General features: G+C 37.3%; 1 protein-coding gene across 16 annotated transcripts in view; it reads right to left on the bottom strand.

The window, feature by feature from the left end:
* The window catches only part of LNPK (lunapark, ER junction formation factor), a 52,089-nt gene that overhangs the window by 10,428 nt on the left and 23,623 nt on the right, over window positions 1–18,038 (bottom strand). For 13 of the 16 annotated variants that reach the window (XR_012588271.1, XR_012588275.1, XR_012588272.1 and 10 more), the window contains 4 exons: window positions 12,815–13,024; window positions 7,439–7,544; window positions 6,695–6,765; window positions 5,227–5,397 (listed from right to left, as the gene is read on the bottom strand). Coding sequence is in view for 5 of the 16 variants with exons in the window: in XM_074594315.1 (XP_074450416.1) it covers window positions 5,227–5,397; window positions 6,695–6,765; window positions 7,439–7,544; window positions 12,815–13,024 (558 nt within the window). In the remaining 11 variants the exon portion in view is untranslated. Of the gene's footprint in view, window positions 1–5,045; window positions 5,398–6,694; window positions 6,766–7,438; window positions 7,545–12,814; window positions 13,025–18,038 lie in introns of all 16 variants that reach the window. The other 3 variants (XR_012588277.1, XR_012588278.1, XR_012588279.1) reach the window with 1 other exon arrangement.

Raw genomic sequence — 18,038 nt, 5'->3', positions numbered from 1 at the left:
CAACTGAATGATGCTTAGCACTCTGCAGAAGTGAGCTGTTCTTAGTCTAATTGAGGTAAAGAAACTTTTCATTCCGTGCGATCAGGAGGATGCTGAACATCTAAAACATGTTTGAGGACAGCCCCAAGGACCATCAGCCACTAGCAGAAGCAAGCAGAAGCTCCTAACTAAAAGGAGAAAACCTGATCAAGTGCACGTTCTAACTATCTATATGCAAAGTAACAGTAGAAGAATGCTGCTTTCATTTTTATATTCTACTAAAAGGTATAAAGACACTGCTTCTCTAAAAAAATTGTCAGGTGTTACATGATTTCCCTTCACCTTGTTCTTGATTAAACTTGGTGAAACTCTTGAAACTCTCCAGAATATACAGTTAAAACAAACTAATTTTGCTCTAATAATTAAGTCTGTCAAAGTTATAAGGAACTTTTATAACGAGGAGGTCCTTTAAATAAGTAGTCAGGGAAATCATAGTAAGTGATGCTACTACTCCAACCATAAACATGACCAACCTTCATTAAACACATACAGTGATTCCATTTTAAATACACCAATTACAGGAAGCTTGCCTGAAGTTAATTTGATCTCAGTATTGCATGATTTAAATTATTATAAGAGCAGTATATAACAGAAAGCTCTGACCATAGACTTAAAAAGATGACAAAAGAAAATTAGTGTCCTTGATAATTAACACTTAATCCATGATTTAACTGAGGAATGTAGCTACATATACACGATCTCAACAGCAAACAGCCCTATGCTGGCCCAAGGCAAATTTAAGAGCTGTATCAATACAACTTTTAAAAACCTGCTCCTGGCTACAGCAGTTCCTTTTCCCCCCCACAACACTCCTGCTTAATGCTCCGTACTTAGAAAGCATATGTACTTCATGTTGTAAGCGGTCAGCTACCCATCTTGTTGCAGAGAATATTTCACTGCGTAACCATTGAAATCGCAATACTGCATCACCACTAAATTAAATAGAAGACTTATGTCTGTTATGCAGGAATTCGCAAAAAAAATGGTATAATTGCACTAAAATATAGCTAATTTACTTGTACTTTCACGAGCTTTGGGAGAAGTTTTCTTCACTACTGTAGCTCCCCATTAGGACAGACTTTCACACAGTGCCATGTGTCTCAAATATCTTTAAGGAACATGTGCTTCACAGTAGTCTGCCTTCATGGCTTTGATATCATTGCAAAGCCTTTGAAAAAGCCACCCGGTAACACCACAGCATTTGATCCCCTGTACCCCTGACATCCTACCGAGCAAAACTGAACTGTGGTAGACTGGAAACATAATACATTTTTAAACAAAAATAACTCGTTTACAAGTCATTAAACTCAAGGTAAATTGACCCACGTCTGCTTGAGAAATCATTGAATTCTAGCCATATTAGCTGAACTAAGGAAAGAGCACAGTAGGCAGAAACTCACATCTTCTCAAAGAAACAGCTTACAAAAATACAGCAGGCTCATGCTGCCCTATGAAAGCAGGGAATATTTGGTAAAAAGGCAAGCCCAATCTCCGAAACAGAACATGCCTCCAGTCCAGGGTTTGTCTTTTAAAAAAAAAAAAAAACACAATCCAAACTCAGACCATTCTGACCAGAACAAATACTCAAGCTTATTTTTCAGTCCTTTGTCCTCAACCAGTTTTATTCCTGGATCAAGTTTCTGCCCCATCTATAACACTTGCCCAAAGCCAAGCCCTACTTCTGGTAATACTCATAGATAAGTGTGCACTTGAAGCAGGTTTATTTCTGGAAGACAGCAGTACCATGAATCCTTCTGTTGAACAACAGACCAAGTTTCTCCATCTACCTTTAAAATGGAAGTCCTTTCAAACATACTAGCAGTTGCTGTATTCCAAGAATCCTTAAAAGTGACAGAGCATTATAAATATTATCATAAAATATTTCATCAGGATGGTCAAGAAATGTCATAAAAATTTTAACAGGAAGTTGTCTCCATAAAGTACTGACCACCGTGGCAGAATCTGAAGTTCAAAGGCATCTGAACAAAGACCTCCAAACACCAGCACCAGCTCTTCACCACAAAACACTGAAGCAGTCAAATATTGTTTAAACCTTCAGAAGTTTGCTAAACGCTAAACCTGAATCAAGAACACAGCGTAACAATACCAAATGCAGGTAAAGACAAATTAATCAAGAGGATAAAAGTGGCTCCTGTTGGCTTTTTCAGTATGATCCAAACAACAGGGGTTTTTTTGTTTTGTGGGGGTTTTTTGTTTGTTTGGGTTTTTTTGTTGTTTTTTTGGGGTTTGTTTGTTTTTTTTTTTTTTTAAAGAGAAGTACATAGGAGAACAGACTAGCCTTTGATGAAAAAATTCAAGACAGAGCCATTTAAGAAAAAGGCAAGAACAGAACTGAAGTATATTGCTTCATTCTAGTACTAAAAGTTGCCAAGTTACTCTGCTGAACAGGGCAGCGTGACGTTTGTGCCACAGAGTGACAGCTGATGACTCCGTATTTCCAGAAGATTAAAAATCCAAGGTTCAGTGCCAACATCACTCCCCATAACCGTTCTTCAGATCTCTTATCCACAGGAGTTGCATGTAACATGCTTGTCACTGCACGAGCACACAACTGGAAAGAGACTCAGCTTCATGCTCTAGTCATTAGTAAAAGTAGCTGACTAGTAAAAAAAGTATTTATAGCACTTCTGTATCACATTAGCTTGCAGGTTCTTCGAGCTATGCAGCTACGGTTTAAATGAGTTACAGCTAAGAGCTGGATCTCCCTGTGCTGTCAGCGTTGTGGTGGAGTTGGTTTCCTGATGTTAATGTTTGTCTACAGCTGTAAGTGCAGATATTCTCTATGCTTGCTGTGACAGCGGCTGTATCACCACACTGAAAAAAAGCCTTCCCCAGAGCTACGCCTCAATGATAGTTTTGTACCTTAAACTTATAACCAAGGAATAAGTTCATTTATTAATAAAGCCCAACTGCTGGTAAGCAGTTATGTTTCAAATTAGAGTTCTGATGGAAAAAGTGATTTACTGAAAGTGATATTTTTCTCATTCATAAGAGATTACTTCGTGGCAAGTCACAGGCAGTTAATACACAGTGACAAAATGATAGGGTAGCCCTGGCCTCTTCTACACCAACAAGACATTTCTCAGATATTAGTTACATAAAATATTAACACATACTTTATTTCTGGCTGCTTACTAATTATCGAAAAAGAATAGTTCGTATCATCTCAGAGACGAGATATTTAGAAAAGATCAGATATTTAAGCCAGATAAACCAAAAAGGTCAGTGTGCCAGTTACTTATTTCTTGTGCCTCTTCTGAAAAATTTCACCATATATTTCCTTGCAGGACAAGAAAATCAGGGAATGAACTCCACAGTGGTTTCCTTTGTCATTGTTTTTAAATAAGGCAACACATTAATACAAGACCCCACCAACAAAAAACAAGTAATTTTCAGTGTTAAAGGTAAATGGGTAAAGTCATATTTACTGCAATAAAACCATCCTATTTTTATCCTGAAATACTTGATAAAATTCTGCTTTCAGAAAAGCAACAGTTATTTTGGGGAATTTTCATTCCTACATCTCAAGTGCCTAACAAAAATATCACACTAATTCTTAAGTGTTTATATTTTGCATAACACCTATACACTGACTCAGTAGCTCAGACCCATTTAAAGGCATAGTTTGATAAGCACTTTCTTCAATGATAATACCAGCTTAATTAGCATCTCCCCTCTCCCAAAACCTCTAAGAACCTGCAGTTACGGATAATACTCAGAAGCCCTCAAGGCATACACCTCCAAGAGCTGAATATCCATCTTTAAGAGCTTCCCCATTTGATTCACACAGACGAAACTAAGCAGAGCTTTGAAAACCCCAGTAAAAAAAAAAACCAAACTGTCTGTTTTGTAAGAATCTTCTATTTTTAAAAGTAGCCAAGAGCTACTAACCTACCCTCCACTCCACTGAAAAGATCATTAGATCATTTAAGGGCAAAGATGACTTTTACATCGTCTTAGCTTCATGCATCTGACTTCAGTCTTTCTTTCATGCTAGTAATAGTCCTTTTAATGAAGTAAGAGTGCACTATGGCCCAGGAAAAGAAACCAACCAAGTTCTCCCTATAACGCACCGGCACCAGACCACACCCAGAGATGGCTACAGTTAGATATGACTTTCCTACCCGTCTCATGCAGCCTTTTCATGCCAGAAGTAAAGGACAATGCCATTCTGTACTCCCTGTTGAAGATAATCAAGCAGAAACATTCCTTCTGTTAACACTGACGGTTTCCCACAGTTGGTGTGTTTCTAGCCCAAGTCTCAGGGCTGTACGCTATTTGACAACTTACCCCCCAAGATCCATGTTTAAACTAATGGAAAATCCCATCAAGTACGCAGTAGCACATCTAACTGGAGATTCTCTGGTTTGAAATTGTAATTTCTGCAGTCTCTTAAAACACTGCATCTTCCTGTTGGCTGTACACCAGATGCCTACTGTATCTGCAGACTATAAAACGTCTCAAAAGGAACTATGTTAAATTAAAATTGACAATTTGTCTTTGAACTCCCTGATTTTAAACAAGGCAGTTTTACTAGATTTTCCTGCCCTGAGGAAAACAGCAAAAGGAACAAAGGCAGAAATTCCAACACACCTCTATCAAATGACCTGCTGAACACAGTGAAAGTTAACCACTTCAGCACATATTCCCTTCTTAACAATTTCTGTAATTTACAGTGCTATGTTTCTATCTGTTTATCACTAACATTATAACATTTTGTTATGCCACCATTTCCATGAGACATATCGCTCAACGTGAAGCAATTTTAGGGTTCAGGACAGAAGACAAGTATGAACAAGCTAAGCTAGAAGCAAGGACAAGGAGAATTGAAAAAAATACAAACTGCACCCACTATGAAGTTACAACAGAATGTTAGAACAGACTATTTCAGTTGCAAGGGACTAATAACAACCATCTAGTCCAACTGCCTGACCAATTCAGGGCCGACCAAAAGTTAAATCGTGTTAAGAACATCGTCCAAATACCTCTTAAATACCAACAGACTTAGGGCATCAACCACCTCTCTAGGAAGCCTGTTCCAGTGTTTGAGTTCTTCAGTTGTTCTTGTTCTTATAAAAAGCTCATGTAGGCAGAGATCTAGATGGCAGGGGAGAGGATTTCATTAGACATTAAAAAAAAAGCAGACTTCATGAGATTAGCACATACCTTCTGTCTGTTGAGTCTCCTGGGGTTTTCTCTCTCTAGGTTCTAGAAGCTCAGTTTCAGATCGTAGTTCTGTAGATTGCTTTTTTTCAAAGCTGAAGTCTGGAAGCCGTGGAGCCCGAGGTCTAGTTTTTCTCGCAGGATTCAGGAAAAAGCAGTAGGCACACCTAAATGCTACACAAAAGCACACCCAGTAAGTAGCCTCACTAATTAATTTCACATTTGGCCTTTATTCCTACACTATATTCTGACTGTCCAAAACACTAAAAACAGAGAAGTAGATAAGTGACTACCAGTATCTGAGAGTATCTCCATCAAATTTACACAAGCTGTTCCTACAACGCCATTTTTAGCTTCAGCTTACGTTTGCTGCTTAAAAACCTGTTTCCTTTCATCTCTGTTGCACTTACGACTACTGCCCACCACTGTGAAAGATTTGACCACAATGAATAAAATAATGCAATTCAGTACCACAAGATGTTGCCACATAGTATTATTCTATCCTTTCCTATAAAAGATTAAGTTGGCAGATGGTTGGGTTTTTCCCCCCTCCTTAAGATGCCACTTTCCACATCGTTTGAATAAGGGGATGCTATGGATTCTGCAAGGTATGTCTCATGCTGCTTTTTGAGGAGCATTCTGCTCCAGTGCTGCTTAATTAAGAAAAGGCAGTTTTGTTGTGGAGAAGTACTGGATACCACTTAATAGTTAAAAGCATATTTCTGCCCCCACCCCCCCCCCCACCCCCGGCCAAGGGGGAAGTGGCAATTTCTTGCACAGTTGAATTGTGAACTCACTTAAGCTAGGATGACATATAGACTACATATCTTTGGTTCCATAGGAAATGTTCAGCTTATTCTTACAATGTTGTATATTTACTCATAAAATTAAGCAAAACAAAGTGAAATATATTTATCTAAGATTCCTTCATTTCTTAAGCATCAGGCTTACACTTGCGGTAGAAAGGAGGCAAAATAAAACATCTGTGTTCAATAAGAGCTGCGTCTGTCTGAAGTTATTGTCAGCCATAAACTCACATATAGCCCCCTAGGGCTTGTTCCCACTCCTTTTCCGATACCTCCCCAAGATCTTCTTGCCAAAGCAAAATTTTGTTTAAGTTCTGGTAAAAGAGGCACACTTCAATGTCAGATAGTTTCCCAATATAAAACCCTTCTGAGAACCATTCATAGCCAGTAGCAATTCTCAGGGATATACTGGAGGAGGCTTATTTCTACTGCATAGTTTTCTACACATAAAATCCTTGGCCTGAAGGTTGCAATAAAGTACTTCTCTAAGTCTCGAAGTGAATCTTAAGATACAGAGTAGTGAGTTACCGTAAAACTGTTCCTGTATGAAGTGGCATTTCACAGTGACAGTTAAATACTTAACTGTAACCAAAATGAAGTATGATTCATGTTAGTTATGGAACATAAGACAACTACTACAGATTCTACCACAGATTAGCTCTTACCTATGTATTCAAACTCCTCCTTCAAAGCCATACCATTGTGAGAAAAACATTGCTGACATATAAGGGCGTACCTAGAAACATGAATAATATAATTACATACCATTAAGTAATAACACACTGAAGTGAGATGCATCTTACCTTAGATATTAACTAATAGCTTGGCTATTTACTCTTAAAAGGTAATTTCCACAGTGAAATTATCCTTTAATGCAATCTAAATCTGCCTATTAAATAATAGTTTTTAAAGTTTGTTTAAACACAGTGACATATTCTTAGCTACAATTTAATCTTCATGGTTCAACATATTAATATCATCATTGTCAGAAAATAACACACAAATTAAGGTTGTATTTCATTGGAATACAGTCAACATGAAAAGCGACCACAGTTAACATGGAAGTTCTGATACATTCCAACAGTTCTGAAGGCAATCTGACAGCATTATAATAGTAATAAAACCGAAATGCTAAGATAATCAAATTATTATTTTTTTTTAGTTCAAAATATAATTCATTCACCCACTCGAGCACAGATTTTTCTCTTTGTATCACATGGCTAATACCACCCAAAGTGGAGGTTAATTTTTCCTACAGAGTTTTCAGGTGAAGCACCTGAAAAAGCACCTGAGAAAAGGCCATTTCATTATGAAAATTTCCAACAAATGAATTTGCAATTCTTTTAACCTGGACGCATCTGGCTTCCTATCTCTTAAGTGTTTAGGTATTTCCTTTAGCATTATTTTACCTGTTCTGAGGACCATCGCCAACCAAATATTCAATAACTCTATCCACAACTCCTCTTTCTCGAGGAAGAATAGGTCTTGCTAAAGGAGGGCCTGGAGGATGAAGACCTAGGAAGACACAAACGATGTCAAAATTATTTTCAACTATATTATTATATATAACATGATATTTCACCATGTATGCTACTGTAATAAAATAATTGCACCTACTTAATATACATGGCCACATTTCTTAGTCCTCTAGGAACGCTGCAAGACTTTTAAACCCACAATAGTTGAAAGTTCCTCTTCTGCTCCTTTAGCTTATAGTCTTATTAAATCACTCTACTTTTACACCTTTGACATGTAATTAAATTTATAACTTCTAAAGAACTTAAAGCGTCAGTAGTATTTAATGATTACTCACAAATAGAGTATTTTTAAGCAAAGAAAACCTCCTTATTTGAGTTTTCTTCATATTCTCTCAACTCTGCATATTCAACATTTTGAGTTTACACCAATAAATCTTGTAAAATCAATTACAACAGTAGAACTAAAGATGTTACCAAAGTAGTACCCACTGGTTTCTGTGTAATTACTACACCGCATGAGCATGCCCTCATTGTGCGCACTCAGTCTACACGTTAAACCTGCCTAGCCATTTGGCACTTGGGTAATCCCACGTTCAATGGAAAGTTGGACACTTTCAGGTTTTTTTTTTTTGCTTAGACAAAGAAGCCAGAAGGCCACTATTAAGATCTTATTTTTCATATCCCATGTGTTTAACAAACTACAACCATTAAGAACAGGTTGCAGCAATAGTTGGTACCACCTCTTTCACCTCTGTTCACATATAGCAGTTAAAGTAGACCAGTGGCACAGACTTGTCTTTCCACAAAGTTTAAAACTTCTGGTCTATCATACAAGACCACTGCAAGCTGCCAATTTCCTTTTATGCAACTCTGAGTTCTTATTTCTACCTTCCTTTCCAGCCTTAAAACAGAAGATGCGAGGCTTAATGAGCAAAACACTATTTGGTAAGAAACTAAGTCTGAATCATTCAGATGTGGCCATTCAAATAACGAAGTATCTGAAATTTCTTCCCAAGGCCATTCTCCTGGCCAAGAGACATTTTACACAAGGACAGGAGGTATTAAGTTACAGTACTTTCAAACAGATACTAGATAGATAGGCTTGAATGCAAGATAATTAATTGAGCACCTGGGGGGGAAAGACTTAAAATGTATTTCCATAAGACCTTTATGGATTACATTCAAAGGCCACAAAAAAGGACATTTGAGTAGGACAACGAACCAGTCCCTTTCAAAACTCTGAAACTGGGACAAAGAGGTCCAGTTTCAAGACACCTCAAGACAAAGTTATGAAACCTGACAGATAAGACTCAGTTTAACCTAATGACAAAATTAATTGTAATAATGCAAAAGTCTTATTCAAGCTCAAGATCATTAAAGTTAGACAGAAAAAAATTCAACTAGTATTAGCCGGTTTTGTACTGAGATGAGCATATGGTAGTCTGAAGCCACATTAAAACTAAGTACATTTAGTTCTTAGGAGTAAAATTCTCAAGGCACAAAAAGTGACCAGTGTTTCCTTAGGAAGAAGTTCTGGCTTGTTGCTGTTCTTGCTATAGCAGTAAAAACAGATATACAAAGGGTATAGCTTAAAACAAAGGATTTTAGTGACCACAGATTCAGCCTTCAATTCTCTTTTCAACTCCCTGTATGCGCCCAGTACTTTTCTTGGGAAAATATGTTTCACAGAATCCTCCATAATGCCCAATAAAAAAAAGAGGAAGCTAAAGGGCAAAACAAACTAAACCCACTGTCTGAAGAGGCAAAAGGGTAAAGCAAACTAAACTCATTGCCTGAAGACATAAAAAAGATTTTAGAAAGACTCCAAATAAAGGATGATGAAGAGAGCAGAGACTGTTAGCAAGCTGAACTAATCCAGAAGGACATTTGTTAGCAAGTTGAACTAATTCAGAAGGACATTTAATTGAAAGATACCAGGGCGGGGGGGGGGGCGGAACATTGGATTTCAAGCTTCTCAGAAGACAGATTTACCTTTCTTGTAGCACCTTAGCTGGGAACAGCACCAGGACATGCACAAAGTCATAGCTTCCAACACAACTGATACTATTTCATAAACTTATGAGCAGAAGTAACATTAACCTCTTAAGCAGAGAACACACAGGCAAAAACACAGCAAGTCTTACTATTTGATAAGCTGATCCAAGATGGGCTTTAAGTTTAAATACAGCATTAAATGTAAACAGCCAGCAATTAACATCTCAAGCCTTCTACCTTTTAACCTTCACAGACTGGAGCAACAAAGGAAAAAGAGTAACTTATGGCAGAATGTGCTCCATCACAGTAAGCCTCAAGATGAATGCCATGTACAGCTAGCCCCCATCCTCTTTGGCAAACATTGGAGGGATAAAAGATTTTCAGCTGTGCCCACTCGAAGTGCTAAACATAGAATTAAACTAATCTTGCCATTAAGGCTGCAATGTTTCTAACAGCACATGCCTTTCAAAACACCTCTCATCCATACTGGATAATTGACCTAAATGGATTCTCCTAATCTTTACAAGCACAATAAAGTTTGATCAGAAAATACTGCAATTTACAACCCTTCAAGAAGCACAAAAGTTTCATGCTCAACACAAGTGTCTTTAAAATAACCCTAATTTTCACAAACAAGAGAACTGAATTTAGGACATACCAAACAGTGAATGCATTCCCAAGTTATTCCTGTATTCTGTCAACAAGCAGGAACCCAAACTAACAAAATTCTTACGCCATCAAGGCAGAAGAAATTCAGTGCAACATAAACTGGACCTAATGCTTCATTTTAGAGATTCTGAAAAAGCTGTCTAGAGAAGAATTTCAGCAAAATGCATTTTCTAAAGCTTCACAAAAGCCTGAAAGACCCCATACTTCCATTAAAAAAGTGAACTGACAGCGTCTAACACAGGTGTGAAGCAAAGATCTGGAGCACTGATATAATCTGCAATAAAATGAAAACTCTAGAATATAATTTTGGGAATACCTGGCTAACACTCAAACGTGCATTTAGCCCTATATTCAAAAGACTGAATTTTCATATGACCTGCAAGTCACCAATATATGAAAAGTTTCTAGAAGCTAATGAACAAGGTGAAAATTAAATAGAGTTACCTAGAATGAAACATCACAACACGCTCCAAGAACAACTTCAATTACTTGCTTACTAATAACTCAACCTAACCATCTTAGTTCTCATGCTGTTATGGATGCCAGTAATTAATATAAACATCAAAAGCAATCATTGTAGAAAGACTGGTCATTTCTGCAAAGCTTGGCAAACTCTCAACTACCTGCTGGTTATTAATTTTCAAACATATGGGAGCTCTGTGGTAATACACGTTAAATTGATTCTCCTCTACAAAATATAACGAAAATGAATTATTAATCTTCTCTAAAGTAGAGATAATTAAAGCTATTCATATTTGTTGCAAGCCAGGCATAAACTTACATGCAATGATATTACTCTTATAGATACTGAATTTACATACTTTTCACTACAGCTACATCACTGAGATTTTATATGCCTGGAAGATTTGGGAAACTCAAGGGAATACAGGACTTCCACATTAACTGACAACTGCAATGGCTTCCATTCCTACCTACAAGAAAACAACATGTTTGGTCAAAATACCAGTTATTAGTGAAAATAAAATAATCTATGTGCCTATAAAACATTATCACAAAAAATTACATTAAATATTTTAATTAACAGGCTTGGCAACTGTCCTTTCAAACAAGTCCATTGATTTTTTTCTTTCTTCCTTTAAACCATTTCTGCAGTAAAGGCTGAATTTCATCCAGCTTATTCAGCGTGCCTGAATCTTCCCCTAAGAATAAAACTATTCTATAGCTGATATTTTATCATACAGCCACCTTCTTAAACAAGAAGGAGCATGCGATTTTAAATTCATTAAGGAATTTTCAGTAAGCAGGTTTCCATAAACATTTCGGTTTGTAACCGAATAACCCATTTCCTGGTGCAAGGAGCTGACCTCTGGTACTTCAAGATAATCAAGACTTACTAATAACTTGCCTTTACAGTTCACTTCAAAGATAAAAACAAATTTGGCAGTTTCATAATACAGGTAAACCATTAATAACAAAAAATAAGGCTTAGTGAACTCTGCAGAGAAGTGAGAGATCACAACTTTTCATGAGAAGTTTATAGCACTCCACTAAACAAATACAAACAGATATTTTAACATTCAGCTGTCCAAAATCTTCCATTAAGAGACAGGGTATCAATGTATATGTATAGTCCTACTTTTAGATAGTATCATGCAAGTGAGTAAGCAAGGACATACAGTTTGTAAGAGTTAAGTAACTTAAAGTTAAAAATCACGAACACAAGGCAGAGAAAAATCTTCTTGATCACTGTATAAAGAGCAAAGAACTACTCCCCACTACAGTGGTGCTCAGAAGATTCTTGGCAAGTTGCATCCCTTCTATTTTCAAGGCAGCATTATGTCTCCTTTCTCGCCTTGTGATCCAATTTGCCAGACATCCTGCAACAAGTGAAAGGCCTGCCTCTAACGCATACACAGCTTTACCCTCTGTGAGGAAAGTGAGAACAACGCCTCCCGCCAAAACTCTCAAGTTTTGCTATCCCTCCTATAGAATTTAGTTCATGTTCTATTTAATAAAGTCCAACCCACCTGAACACCAAGGCAGAAATCAATGAAAAGGCATTTTCAGAATATGAAACCAAGTTTTAAGGAGCACTCACTTCTACCAGATTTCAATCTGTTTCTAAATTTGTGACTCTTGCACCAAAATAACAATGCGATTTTAGAAGAATTCAGCTACCACGTAAGACTACTCTTCTGGTGTATTTGATATTTATACACTGTAATCTATGAGTATAGATTGCATGACTATACCTCCTAGAGTAAAAATTTAAATAAATGTCAAGATGCATGTTAAAAAATATGTGCAGGGTTTAGTGAGAAACATGAATGTATTCTGAAAGTGTTCTCCTCTGTACCTGATTTATATAAGTGTAGAGCTCTTCTAAACTAAGAACATAAAAAGGTATGCTATATTGTTGACTACAGAATACTGCAAAGTTTTATTGCCATTTAAACAAAGAAGCCATAACAGTTAAATGAGCTCAGGCAATAGGTTTCAGCATCAAAAGGTGCCAGCTGTAAAGAGTTATGGCTAATTGAATATGGAACTCCTGCTTAATCAGATAACTGCTCTGCTATTTCCAAATGAAATGCCATTTCCATACTGTCTGAAAATGGCCTATTTTATTGGTAACCAGAGAAAACAATATAAACTGTAAATAACATTAAGTGCTCTGTTTACCCATTCCAGGCACTGAAGTAGCAGGGGATCCAGAGCGTCTTGGTGACTGCAAGGATGGCACCATGGTTCTTTCTGGGGGTCCGCTGAGAGCCGATGTGTCTCTCTGCAGACTAGGAGATGCTGGAACCAGTGATTTTGGAGAGCCTTGTTTAGGAGCCACAGGTGTGGGCGTAGCAGCATTTCTTTGAGCTGTGGTCCTCTGACGAATTTCTGACAAGAACATAATGCTAGATGTTAAATTCAGTATGCATATAAGAAAGCTATTAGTAAGAGTACATTAATATCGCCATTCCAATCAACAAATTACAGAGTCTAACAAAACCAGAGAGGTCTGTAACTAAAGGTCACCAGCTGCCTGGCTGAGCATGCCAAAGAAATAAACCCCACACAGAATACTATATTTTAATAGCAATAATTATTAACTGTTAAAAACTTAGGGCAAAATTCTTCTAGAAGAAAATCAGCAGATATCTATCTCACAAGTCTGTTCTCTAAGGCAGAATGCTGGAGATACGAAAAGCTAGATTCATTAACATGATTAACAAGTGACAGCTTAGTCTCTAAAAGGTACACCCCAAGAATGCTGACATGTAAGGCTATAGTACCCTACATAATTAGTATCTGGCACCCACGTTTGTTTGAACAAGCTTGCTTGTCCTCCTTCACAACAACTGGAATTTAACATTAGAACTGGACTTTAAATTCGTCTCCTCGAGTTTCAAGATTAGAGAGATTTTATCTGCTGACTTTGTGTGTCAGGCTGGAAGCTATTAAATCCTTAGCAGGCAGTTCACAGGTCCACTGGCGACCAGCCACGGGGAGATGGGCGTGCTGAAGTCTGAAGGAATGAATGATCCCTGTCCTCAAAAGTACAGCACTACCACGCTAAGCTTCCATATGGGCTGGAGGAGGTTGGGCATGTGCGACACCAGCTTGCACTAGCTAAGAAAGAGCTGCTATCACTGGAGTACCAGGTCAAACACGAAAGTTCTGTTGGAAAACCACCAACGGCTAGTGCCATGAAATTGCAACACACATAGGCTACGTCCTTGGCCACTTATCTGTATACATAAATAGGATTAATATACACCATAAGAAAGAATAAAAGACTCCTTGGTGCCATCAGAAGACCACAACTGCACAAAGTCTTATTAAAAATCCACCTTGTTCAGTTTCCTACTGAGAAGAACAAATTACTAGTTTTCCCCTGCCACACCTTCCTATGCATGACTGCATCACTTCACACAACGTTATCCTCCAACTCAGATCACCCAACGAGTTTGAAGATTCTGTATTTTAACTTGGTTTTAGCGAGTAAAGTTTGTCCCCTCACTATTTAAACTGTTCAGAACCTGGAAACCAGGATAAATTGGTGAGGTAGTTGCAGAAATTCCTTTAAGGTTTCCCTGGTGACTTGTTTCTATTTTGAAAACTGCTCCTATGTTGAAAGTTTTATTTTGATGAAGAATTCACTTACGATGAACCTCACCACTAACATTTCTTTGAGGGGTTTTCGTGAGGGACATTAGTAGTAACCTTTGAAGTCTAAATACACTAGAATAATTGCACCATGCCCTCTGTGCCACCTGACCAAGAGGCATGACACATCTACAAACAATATATTGATTCTGCCCTATGATTTATTTATCTACATGTTCAAGTTTGTGTTATATTCTACTCATGTACAAGTTCAAAAATAAAAACAAGCTAAAGGTACACGGTTTCCCAACTCTTCTTAGCTCCACAGATTTTTTTTTAAAAAAGTGATAAATATGAAGCCTAACTCCACTTGTTCCACCATCATTTTAAGTGTCTATAAAAAGGCATTTTAATCCACTGCTAAGATTTTCTTCATTCTTTTTCATTAAAAAGCCTGCTTTGTTATGTTTTTACATATAAAAATGTCAACTATCATGACTAATTTCTACATACAGATGTTACTTCTACATTTTGAAAGCTGACTTCCTAAATCCCGTGGTTTAAGCATGTCAATTTTGGTTGCCTAACAGCTCCGAGTCTGTTTTGATAGGTCACAGATATATCCATGTTTATTGTGAGCCCATAATACACTATTTCTAAGCAATTTCCATGCCACCTGCAAGAGCTTTGCCCCTTTTGCCTGTTCTTTCTGAAGGGTCATTTTTGGAAAGCCTCCTTTAAAAAGGCTTTCAGTTGTTAAAAAAGTTATTGCTACTTTAATGACTCTCTCCCCATATTTTTGCTCGTACAATGATGCTGAACTCTAGTACTTTACAGTCAGTATTAGATGTGCGCGTCAGTATTTTTAGTCTCATTACAGAGGTAAGGATGCAAGACTCATTGCTAGTTTCCACAAAATGGTATCAGGTTATTCAGAAGACTTTTTGGGGTTACCCCCCACCTTAGAAGTTCATTTGGCTTTCACTCTATTCTTATTTCATGCTTAAGAGAACTTGCCAACACTCCGCTGCTCCCCAAATAAAAGAAGTTACCAGAAGAACTTACATATCAGAAAATGAGAAACACTCTTCTTAGCAAGACCAATAGTCCATCCATCCCCGTATTTCATCTTAAGAGTGGTTGTAGTTGTTACTCAATGACACCACGCAAACCTGAATGCTTTCTGTTGCCTACATTTCTGATACCACCCCCATAAACTCATTGTCAGGGACATTAAAGAGTACAGCCCTGTAATGATTTTAGTACCACATACGGACCCTGTTGCCCATCAACTCCTCTAACTCCTTTTAAACCTCCGGTCACTTCCACAATAACAGCCTTAATATTATTCTGCAGTAACTGGATACGATCTATTTACTTCTCAAATCGCCTTATGTTGAGATGCAATGTGTTAATAATGAGCCTCTTGCAAAGTTGCAAGTTTCCATACTCAGGTTCTGCAAGTTTGCTGAGTAACATGTCCATCAGGTCTCAACGCTAACAAAATACACAGGTACCACTGATGTAGTTTTAATAAAGTTTTGCAAGTTTCCAATGTTTTTTCTCTCAATGATTTTTGTGCATCTGCAAACCAACCATATGAAGACCAATAAATAACTTAAAAATAGAACTTTTATTCTTCAAGCACACTGGAGTCCAAATCGTGCAGTTACTAGCACTGAACAATACAGATACATAAGCAGACACATTACTTAACAGGGCTACTACTCACATCTCATGATTCAGTATGATCTCTTGAAGAATATTAAGTTATTGCCAGTGGTGAAACGGCTGTATCTTTCATGTTTACAAGCATAAATATTTTATTTCTCCCTCACTTTAAAACTCCTTGATTTTGGTGAGAAGAATACATCATTTTTAAAGAGGTAGTGTGCAATGCACGTCAATATATAGTTGGCATAACTTTTTGGTTTTAGTGGCAGAGACCAACCAAGAATTTTTTTTCTTCCTCCTCATGCCTGTACCCATTCCACAGCTTGCAACTGTCTGTTACTGCATTATTTTGGATTCAGGTCATGGAGTGATCTCCTTCAAAATACAGCCCCGATAACAGTTGTATTAGCACAATGAAGGGAGCAGGTATGGACACAGGATATTGTTGATAAATATTTATTCCACTGCCAATATATACTTACCCTATTTTATTTTTTTCATACAGCCGAAGCACTGAATAACTATATTCTCATTAACTCTACCCCTCAAAACAATTCTGAATAGATTGCACTTAAGTTTCCAAATTACTTTCCTTCTGGATTTCCAGGTGCTCTCTTAGGCCAAACCCAAATTCATCTGAATCATCTGTTAAAACTAAAATTATTTAAGAACTGCGTGTCAAAACCACAAAAACTGCAAAAAGAGCTAAATACATATGAAAACTGGGGCACTACCAGTTGTTTTTCTGAGAACCAACTGTTATGTAATATTGATTAAATCTTTGTACTAATTAGGATGATGCACAAGTTTCCATTTCAACTGGTAAGTCAAAAACATAGCAACTAACTAACCTTTCATCAGCTGCCTCTCACACAACGTTGTCCAATACGATCACACATTGGTCATTATTTCCCCTCTTTTCAGAAAGACTCAACTACAGAGCTCAAGATAATGAGTTCTGCTGCCTGGCTAGTTTGCGTCCAAAGTGAGCAAAGAGAAGATGAAGGAAGCTTTAACATTAACTTATTAAGAGATATCTTACTATTCCCAGTCACTATAATTCTACCACATATTCCATACACCAAATTACACCACGACCGCATTAAGGCGTCATCTAGTCAGAGTAAGTTATATGCTGCACAGAACTGAAGCTAATATTTGGTTTGGGCAGATATTATTTAGTGTGAACACCAATAAGCTATTAGGATTTTTTGAAGCTAGAAATTGAAATAATTACTGCACATACCAAGAACAGATTCTTTAGAAAATAAGTCTCCACAATTTCAGAAGCTAAAGCTAAACACAGCATGTCCCTCCTGAACTATAATGCATCTACAAAATACAGTCTGAATATCCACCTTTACATGGACAAAAACTAGCACCAATTCTAAATTCAATGTGTTAGAGGACAGGTTGGAAAAAAAGAGGGAAAAAAGGAAGTTGTGCTCTATATGAACAAAATTATATAGAATCATAGAATCATTTAGGTTGGAAAAGACCCTTAAGATCATCGAATCCAACCGGAAACCATGATAACTTACAAAATTTAATTTTCTAAAATCCTTTCCAAGGCTAAACTGCACTTTTATTCAGGATAAAATAAATTGCTTACTTTAATGTGGATGCACCCAAATAAATTGACTGATGCTTGAATCGGAAGTGTACTTTACATTTTCTCAATTGTGTCCCCACTTAAGTGTACATTTTCTCAATTGTGTCCCCACTTAGAGGTCTCACACCACAACACAGTCTCAGAGAGCAGCACTTAGATACATCTCAAATGAAACTAAACTGAAAGACACCGTCCACCAGGTCCATGAGATCACTTTACAACCAGCCCTAAATAAAAACCCCTAAACATAAAGTGTTGGAAAACTCCTCAGTAACAACTGTTTCACTCTACAAGTCTACTCCTATTATACCACGCTTATTAATGGAGACCACAGCCTATAGTGGCTGGCTCTCAGAAATACCTGCAACTCCATCAAAACCTCTCCCTCATAGCCCTTCTATTAACAGTGGAGTCCAAATCAAGACAACACGCCATATGGTGGATCCAACTAACCTGCTTTTGATTAACTCAGAATGCACTGTGCTTTGTAAACCCAAACATACACAAGACAGGTTAAAT

The sequence above is a fragment of the Larus michahellis genome, chromosome 7 (genome assembly GCF_964199755.1).
Source record: "Larus michahellis chromosome 7, bLarMic1.1, whole genome shotgun sequence".
In the NCBI taxonomy this organism is placed as follows: Eukaryota; Metazoa; Chordata; class Aves; order Charadriiformes; family Laridae; genus Larus; species Larus michahellis.
The sequence above is the reverse complement of the archived record's forward strand: the minus strand, read 5'-3'. Positions and strand labels throughout refer to the sequence as shown.